The sequence below is a fragment of the Epinephelus fuscoguttatus genome, linkage group LG9 (genome assembly GCF_011397635.1).
Source record: "Epinephelus fuscoguttatus linkage group LG9, E.fuscoguttatus.final_Chr_v1".
NCBI lineage: Eukaryota > Metazoa > Chordata > Actinopteri > Perciformes > Serranidae > Epinephelus > Epinephelus fuscoguttatus.
Window position 1 is genome coordinate 33,122,948 of NC_064760.1, and position 9,876 is coordinate 33,132,823.

Genomic DNA, 9,876 nt, shown 5'->3' on the forward strand with positions numbered 1-9,876 from the left:
AACAAGATGTAAGAAACAATGTTCGTTGGCAACCAGAAAGACTTATGTGACAGTCCCAGGCGAAGCTAAAACTTGAGCATACAAAAAATGTGGCTGTGTAAGTTAAGAGCTATTAGTCAAGGGGAGGGTTGCAGTGTGCCAAGCCAGGGGAAATATTAGGGGAAGACCAACTCAAGCCAATGCAAAAAAAGGGGAATGTTGTTACATACACACACATGCGAGACACACAAAACTAAAGATATGTGCAAGGTGAGAGCACAGCAAACAACACTCAACCGTGCAACAGGAGTGGATGCTTGGAGAGCTGGTCCCCGGCCTAGACAGGCCCTAACCCTCCCTTCCTCAGTCAGGGTTCAGCCTAAAAGCAAAGACAAAAAAAAACAAACAAACAAAAAACCCACATTCAAATGGGCAGGTGTGAGATAGCACTGTTTCCTCTACTGTTGACACAACCTGTTACAAACTCTCAGAAAAGATAAATAGATTAAAAGAATAATCCTAGCACTTGACAGTCATGAAATGGGTTAAATCAGGTCTCACTACAGAAAAAGACAACAATGTTGTAATTTTAAATAGTGCAAAAAAAAACAAAAAACAAAACCTCATACCTCCTCAAACACCTTCTAGAGCAAATAGTAGGCGTTTCAGGAAATAAACCCAACCCAAGGTTTGCCCTCCTTGTAGCCCTACACTGGCTAAACAACCCAAACTAGATTTTAATCTTGGACAGCTGCAGGCTACAAGAAGTGACAAGGAACTTATGGAGCTTGTGGCTGGATATGTGGTGGATGACATGTTGCCTATCTCCACAACTGACTCTCCATCTTACAGATAGATCCTTGGGGAAAAGACTGGTCACAGGCAACAGAAGACCCTCAGGTAAAATAATCATTTGCAAGCTATTTAGCCTTAGCTGCACTTACTGGTGGCAACCTTGACATTCACACGGAGGCGCACATGCAATGTCGGAATTTTGAGGAGAAAGGGTGCAATTAGCCATTTTCTGGCATGTAATCAGGAAAGTAATATCCCAAGTAGTGTAACCAACTATTGTTGGCAGGGAAATGTATCGCGATTCGCAAGTAAAAAAGCAATAAACTACATTTTCTGAGTAAACCTAAGACTGTGGAGGACAAGCCTTGACTAGGACAGAAACATCCTCTGAATTCCTCTGGTGGAGCAGAGGATCGGGGGAAGGGGGGGTGATACAGGTATTTAGACTGTATCTGTGTGTGCTGGTGTTCCCGCTTCTCTCTGCGTGCTTGTTTGGGTATGGCATCTACAGAGCATGATGTAGGCTGGCAAAGAGCAATCTGCAACCAACCACGTTTAGATGTATCCCATCAGGCTTAAAGCTTTCTGTACAGTAGAGCTCTGAATCTCTGCCTGAGCTCGATTGAGTCCAGTCCAACCCGCCAGGTTTGGGCCAGAGTGGGCTGCAAGGCAATTTAGATGGTAGGATTACCTTCTGCCTCCCAAGGAGTGGGAGTGATGTGTGTAACATGCAGCAAAGAGAGGTGATCATCATCTGTGTGCTACACCATGATGAGAAGTAGTGTGAGGAAACTTAACAGGACATGTTTTTTCACCTAAGAATTCAGGTTTTTAATCAGGCTCGGGCCTAAAACTGCTACAGTTTGATTTTCAGTCATTGCCATTCTTACATGCTTTGTTACCCAGAACAGTGCCTGGCTTATCAGATGTGAAGTTAGAAACATAGACTTTTGGTTTCATGTGAGACACAAACACCATTCTCCTGGGTCAGAGTCCTGTGTTTGTTTGATCCATCCATTACCACGACCTTCACCGTATGCAGACTTTGTTGCTCTTTATACTACATCATCTGACTTCCTCCTTTGCTCCCATCATGATTACTACAGCCACTAGAGGTCACTGCCTATGCTCCTGATGACAACTGACAATGGTCATTTGATGGGCTGATTATAGCCTTCTGAACCTACCAGTAGGTGTATCCGTCCCCTTCACTATGAGGCTGATAACTACTGATAACAGCCATTTAATAGACTGTACCTAAATGGTACAGAGCTATCATTTTTTTCCTAGATCTTTACTGAAAGAATCACATCACAAACAGTCAAAAGTGTCTTGGAAATGAGGTGTGTAAAGCCGACTACAGGAGTTTTAAGACAATTTATTCTCCCCTCACAACAATTGGAGGAGAAATCTGGTCTGGGATCTTGATCTGTACCAGACTATCTGGTAATGTGAGAAGTTAACGATCCAGTCTGGAGCCTCCTGGACTGCTTGCATGCTCATTGGGGTCACTTCAATAATTCCAAACATGTCTGACATTCAGGAGTTAAAATCTGGATGGTTACAGTTATGATTACATCAGTAGCCCTTGAGGCTAATGTTAGCTAGCATATTACTGTTGACAGATATTAAAACTGACAGTTATAATCTCACCTCCAGTTCTCACTGAGGAATAGACAACCCATGTTGACTATCTCTCCCCAACCATTCATTTAGCCTTCTGCTTTTGTTTCTCTCAATGCAAAGCACTGTTAACATTACAGCAAGTTGTCACACTATGTCAGTCTCATAGACTTATAAAGAGAACCGAATACAGCGTTGGAGGCAAAGCCCAATTTATTTCTATTAAAGCTGGCACATGAAGCCAAAAAAGTTTGATTTCCGCATCATTCATTTGTTTATTCATTCATCCATTTTTCATAACCGCTTAATCTGTTGGGGTTTGCGGGGATGCTGGAGCCTATCCCAGCTGACATCGGGTGAGAGGCAGGGTACACCCTGGACAGGTAGGCAGGGACAGAGACAGACAGCCATTCACACTCACATTCACACCTACGGGAAATTTGGAGTCACCAATTAACCTGCCTGTCTATGGATTGTGGGAGGAACCCGGAGTACCTGGAGAAAACCCACGCTGACATGGGGAGAACATGCAAGCTCAGTACAGAAGGGCTCCCCCACCCTGGGTTCAAACCAGGAGCCCTCTTGCTGTGAGGCGAGAGCCACTGCACTACATTGTCGCCCCGTTCCAAATGTATCCATTGGTTTTCAAATGTCAAATGGAAGTTGTAGTTCCACGGACTGACAATTATGTGAAACTGGCTTCTCAGCTCGGCGCTCTTTCCTTGGGGCTTAGCTCTTCCTGCTCACCCATGAGATCACGTGAAGTGGTGTATTCATGCTCCCTCTGGCACGATAATCTTAATAATATCCTGTAGTGTGTGATGCCCCATTATTTTCAAATCTTGTAACGGACGCATGTTTGAGATGAGAGAGACCATCTCTGTTTCATAAGTTTCTCCTTATGTATGTGATGCAACCCAATTTCAGAATCAGTTAGGATTTTAAAATCCCTCTTTAATAAAAACATTACATGCAAAATGGCCAGTTTGGTCAGTTACTGTCATATTTTGACCACATTGAGATTTTCTGTTCCCAAAAGACATTCAGCTGTAAATCCAGATGTAAGCTTTTTCAAAATGTCTCGTTAAAAAGCCTGTAGTGACTTCACGAATGCTAAACACTGTGCAACTGTATCCACTCCTGTAATCAAAACAGTGGTCATTGGCATGTTGTTTTACAACATGCCAGTCTACTCCCTACCATTGTTGATGACTTAGCTGCCTATTTCTTACAAAGAACTTGTGAGGTGCAATGAAAGCTCAATCAGCAGCTCAAGACTAACCAGACTAAGGTGTAAATAAGCACAAACTTACTGTGCAACACAGAATAAATAGAGAAAATCCACTTACAAATAAAAACTGGATAATGCCTGGGATGATGCACTTAGTCTATTAAGAATTTCGACTTCCCACCCACATTATTGGATTTTGTAGATCACTGCAATTATAATCGACACAACAGCAACCACAACTGCTCCTGAAACTGCACTATACTCAACCCTTATTCATTGTCTGCCACCTGTAGATGCAGACAGGTAGTATTCTTCACTGTGCACCTATATTTAAATAAGCTGCTTATGTGTTACAAGTACTGTTTAAGTTGTTGATGACTGTACTTTCCTTGGCACTTTCCTTGGCATGTTTGATGCACTATTGCTGCTCTGATTGTGGAGAGTATCTATTGCCAACAATAAGGCTTCTGTGCAATCAAACAATTAAGTCATACCACGTAGAGTTATATATGGAAAATGTACTACATATGTGTGTGTGGAGAAATAAAAGCATTGTGGTTCCGGCCCTTAGCTGACCACTCAAGATAAGTTAAGATGGCATTATCAGAAATTACAGATGCACTTCCACCATCTCTCAGAAGGGTCAAAACACTTATTGTGGCTTTCTGCCCCTGCCATTATTATTTGCGTTGCACTTATTGCACTGTTGAGCTACTAGAGTAATAATCCTCTGATCATGCAGAGCCAGTGGTGTTGATGCAGACGACTCCTGAGAGCAAGTGGGGCTGAATGTTTTTCTTTGCTGGTGCCTAACCACTAAATGAGTTACAGATGAATTATCCTGCCCTTCCACCACACAGGCCTTTCAACTGCAAAAATGAGTTTGCCCATTTCCACTGCAGTATCCGCAGTCCATTTACTAACTGCATATCACAGTCATTAGCAACATACAAAGGAAATGCGGTGGAATAAACAAAAGTCTTTCATCATCAGTCAAGAGGAATCATGTTGGTTGATCCGTGTGTCTTTATGTCCGCCACGCACCTCAGGCTACAGACTTGTTTCCACAGAACGTGACATGGTTATCAACATGAAAAAACAGTATTCCTCTATGTAAATACTTGTTAAAACCTACAAGACTGTTGACAAGTACGTCAGTGGTTCCAGAATAAACAGTTGAAGTGGAACAGGTCAGACAAGTTAATACAAGGAAATGAGACCAAAGTATGAGCTGATGCATAATGAAAAGAGGGAGTCTGTCTGTCAACTCATTCGATCCTGTGTGGACAAAATGCCAGATGAAGTATGTTCAGAATGGAAACAGGTCTGCAGGAGTTTGCAAAATGAACAGTAAGAGTGCGACTAAGGTGAATTCAGGCAAGTGTTTAAATGGAATAGGATCAATCATGTCCAGAGCAACCAAACACAGTGGCGAATGCATTCGGATCCTTTGTAAATAAAACTACTAATCCCACGCTGTGAAAATACTCCACTACAAGTATAAGTCCTGCATTCAAAACCAACAAGTATGTCAGCAAAAAGTGTCAAAAGTAGTCATTGTGCAGTAAAATGCTCCTTGTCAGTGTTTTACCATTATCTATGTATATGTATATATATATATATATATATATATGTATATATATATATATATATATATGTATGTATAGGATGTTTTTACTGTTGCACTAATGTGTATGTTGCAACTTTTCATGGTATCAGAAAACCAACCCTATGTTCAGCTTTGTAACAATGCATTTTCCAGCTAGACCAAGAGGGTTTTTCAAGAGTTTATCTAGCCACACAAGTCAGACAAAACACAAAAAGGAGCACTTAATCCTTCAGTTTATCGCAAACATTCGAAATCACCAAATTTGGAGATACATTGTTTTGGTTGGACAAGAAGGGAAAAACAAAAATGTCATCTCTAAGCTGTCAGATAAATGCAGTGGAGTAACAAGTACAACATTTATCTTTTAGATTAGGCAGAAATACTCAAGTTAAGTACAAGTACTTTGCATTTGTGCTAAAGTACAGTACTCTACAACAAGAGCACAACTTTCAGTGTTAATGCAACTCTTTTTTTTATCCTCTGTTCTTTTTACCGTAAGTGCGTGGCTGCATGGTCTATGATGTCATTGTGCTCGATGCTGTTTGTGCTGCAGAGTAGAAGAGACAGACCAGTCCTACTTTGAAAAGTTTCCCACCAGCTGAGGTTGTGAGGAAGCAGCCACCTGCTTCAGTGCCCTCCCTCTACTGCTCCGACATCTGGCAGACGAGGCAGAGAGGCGAAAGAGACACACACTACTCAACAGCCTCGACAGAAGATCAACAGACTGGCTGCACCGCTCTGACACCAGACAGAAATACAGTGGTAAGTAAGGGAAACTTGTTAGAGAAAGATTTGATTAGACTGAAAGTTTTACTTTTGTTTGTTTTTTTATGTTTAATTCATGTTTTCATTATTGTTGAGGGGAGTTGACTTATAGATGTAGCTGTAATGGAACATGTTGCATCCTGTGTTGAGCACATTATCAGTTTGTATAGACAATCTTTTATGGAGCAAGCTTCACATATCTCTCTAAATCAAAAGGCAAACAAAGGCGACAATGCAAATAGCCATTCAGCATGACTGAATTAAATGAATGGATCTACGCTTTCATATCATTCATTTATTACTCATGACGCAAACTGTGCATCAGAGCTACTCAGATCATTTACAGTAAAGCACATAACACTCTAATTCTCTGAATGCATTTTACATTATTGATGACAGTGAGAAAAACATTTCAATACATTGCCTTTGTATTTTCAATTGAGGATGCCAGTTAATGTAACAAGTATGCAAATTATTAAATCATTTATCACCTGAGGTACAGATATATAGACGGCAAAAGAAACATCAGTATGCTGCAGTCTCCTTCAGTACAGAAAAATCTATCAGAATGTCATCAGTCTAGGGGATTTTCAGTGTGTCAGGTTCAACTCTGAATTCTCCAAAAGAAAAAACAAAAGAGTAATTGAGGCTTTTATTACCCAGAAAAAAAAACCAGAACCTTTTTTCGTAACAGGATGACTGTCTAAAAAGTTTATCAACTTCCTGAGTTTCCTCCAGAGTCTGCACAGCAGCAGAATATAGAGTCAATCTCTGAAACGATCTGCCACACTCTGCAGGTCTCTTTTGCTTTTTCTTGCACAACGGCATGTTTTTGTTTCTCTCATTCACATGCTCTCTTTTGCACACACCATCATATCATCTTTCTCTGTGTCTTTGCAGCTGCAGGTGTGACAACAAATGGAGCCAAATCTAACAGACAGTGTAGAGAGCAACTCTACCATCTGTCAATCCATTGATGACTTCCGTAATCAGGTTTACTCCACATCCTACTCCCTCATCACTGTGTTGGGCCTGGTAGGGAACGGCTTTGCCCTGTTGGTGCTGATCAGAACGCACCGCCAGAGCTCACCTTTTCATGTCTACATGCTGAACTTGGCTGTGTCTGACCTGCTGTGTGTCATGACCCTGCCGCTGAGAGTTTACTACTATGTCAACAAGGGTGAATGGAAGCTGGGGGATTTCCTGTGTCGCATCAGTTCCTACGCCCTCTATGTAAACCTCTACTGCAGTATCTACTTCATGGCCGCCATGTCCGTCACACGGTTCTTGGCCATTGTGTTCCCTGTGCAGAACATGCGGCTGATGACAGAGAATCGTGCCCGTCTGGTGTGTGTGGGTGTCTGGGTGTTAATCTGTCTCTCATCCTCACCCTTCCTGATGGGTGGCCAGGATTTTGATGACAAAACAAATAAAACCAAGTGCTTTGAGCCCCCAGACGAAAAAAAAGATATGCAGAAACTAGTTGTGCTGAACTATTTGTCTCTAGTGATGGGCTTTTCCCTGCCTTTCCTGGTTATCCTGATCTGCTATGCTGGCATAGTCCGCGCCCTGCTGTCCCGCACCAATGCTGCCCGACGCCAGCGAGACACAGGCACCAAAGCCATCCGAATGATTGTCATTGTCCTGCTGACCTTCCTAATCAGCTTCATGCCATACCACGTGCAGCGAACCATCCACCTGAACTTCCTGTCTCGGCAAGACACCACCTGCTCAGAGCGGATTGCTATGCAGAAGTCTGTTGTGGTAACACTGTGCCTGGCTGCTGCCAATTCATGCTTTGATCCACTGCTTTATTTTTTCTCTGGAGAGGGTTTCCGCAGTCGCTTGACCTCCTTGCGCCAGTCAGTGAGGGCCAGCACTGTGCACCATGTAGCCAGGATAAAGCCTGTTACAGACTCAGAGCCTGGGGAAAACCACCAGCTGAAGGCCAGTTAGTTCACGGCAGGCAGGATGGTCATCAGACAAGCAGCTTAGGATATCTTTAAAGAGCTCAGGATGGCATGTGCAGGGAAGGAGTTGAGAGAAAGATTAGAGGAGGATGAAAGGCAAAAAAAAATGTTTTAATTAATTAGGGCTGGTTTACAAATGAACAGAGTATTTAAACATTTAAAGGTCCAGCGTGTAGGATTTAGTGGCATCTATTGGCATAGATAGAATAGAATACAATATTCATAATTATATTTAATTACCTGGAATCAAAAATCGTGTTTCTTTATCTTAGAACGAGCCATTTACACCTGCATAGGGGGCTCAAGAGAGCCTTTTGTGATTTTACATTGAAGTGGCAGCTCAGAGGCCATCGTAGGTTCTCCTACACACTTGGAAAGGGAGAGATAACCGAAGGTATTCAGTTGGTTGCAATCTGCAACCTCACTACTAGATGCCACTGACTCATACACACTGGTCCTTTAAGTTACAAATCTCAGGAGAATGTTTTCCATTTAAATTGATATTTATTATCCTAAAGGATGCATAGTGTTAGTTAGTTAAATGATTCTGCATTATATTATGGCAGCAACCAATTACAAATATAAATATGCAGTATATCAGTGTATGAATGTATGTCTTGTTTGAATCGATGTCTTTTTATTGAACCTGCATATGAATGTTTATGAAGAAGGGCTACACTCTGCTGTCTACTGTAGACTTTTGCTTTTCTAAACTATTCTTCTTCTCCTTATTTTTCTATCACTGTTTTTTTTTAAGTATTTTGTTAATTAAACTTGTTATGCTTGTTATGCAAAAAACTTTTACTCAATTTGGATTCACATTTGTCGATTTTGAGCTGTTGATTTTTAACATTTGTGTGCATCTTTTTTGTTAAATTATGATGATGGTAAATTAATAGTTTTGTACGCTGTACACTTTGCAAAAATATGCGTCAATGCTGTCATCCTAAGAGTTAGATGAGAAGATGGATACCATCCTCATAACAGACTGTAAACAAGGGGAGACAGCTTGCCTGGCTCTGTCCAAATGTAACAAAACCTGCCTACAAGCACTTGAAAAGCTCTGAATAGCACGTTGTACACAATTTGTTTAAGCCATACAATTTATGATTTGTTTCCCCCTGTTTACAGTCTTTGATATGCTGCTGTATTCCTGTTGTATGCAAACTACATTTCATATTATGTATGGTAACTGCATCCAGTGCATGTCAGTTCACACTATTTCAAACTGAAAATACTCAACTGAAAGTAAAAGTCCTGCATTTAAAAACTTACTGAAGTAAAATTATATAAGTAGCAAAATGTACTTTAAGTATGAAAAGTAAAAGTATTCATTGTGCAGTAAAATGTTCCCTGTCAGTGTTTTACTTTGATATGTGATATTTTTGGATGAATATTACTGCTGCATGAATGTGTATGTTTACATTTTAACTCCTTTATATTCTGCTTGTTAGATTAATCTACAGCGATGCATCATATTCTATGTTTGTTGTGTGGCTGCCCTGTGACAACTTTGAATCTCTAAAAAGCCAACTTTTCAAGGTGTCAGAAAAACAGCCGTTTTCTGCTTTGTGACGGGGCATTTCATCCAGCTGATCTAAGAGGGTTTTATTATTTAACAAGAGTTTATTTAGCTTAAGAAGAATACATAAAGGAGCACTTCATCCTGCAGTTTTTATAAACTTTCAAAATCACCAAATTTGGAGATACTTGGTTTTCACTGGACGGGAAGGAGTACGAAAAAAATGTCATCTGTAAGATGTCAGACAAATATGGAGAAAGGAGTACAATATTTTTTATCTGAGATGCAGTGAAGAAGAAGTATAAAGTTGTAATACTTGAGTTAATTACAAGAACCTCTTGAATTTGTACTTAAATACAGTACTTGATGAAATGTTCTTATA

General features: G+C 40.8%; 1 protein-coding gene across 1 annotated transcript; it reads left to right on the forward strand.

Annotated features, from left to right (window-relative positions):
• Positions 1-773: 773 nt before the first annotated feature.
• On the forward strand, positions 774-9,339 carry cysltr1 (cysteinyl leukotriene receptor 1). The gene is made up of 3 exons (XM_049586339.1): positions 774-879; positions 5,791-5,999; positions 6,903-9,339. The coding sequence occupies exon 3, from the start codon at positions 6,921-6,923 to the stop codon at positions 7,956-7,958; it is 1,038 nt and encodes a 345-aa protein (XP_049442296.1). The 5' UTR covers positions 774-879; positions 5,791-5,999; positions 6,903-6,920; the 3' UTR covers positions 7,959-9,339.
• Positions 9,340-9,876: the final 537 nt, after the last annotated feature.

Bases quoted from the DNA above. Each gene is read 5' to 3' on its own strand.
- cysltr1 (XM_049586339.1), top strand. From the start codon at position 6,921: ATGGAGCCAAATCTAACAGACAGTGTAGAGAGCAACTCTACCATCTGT.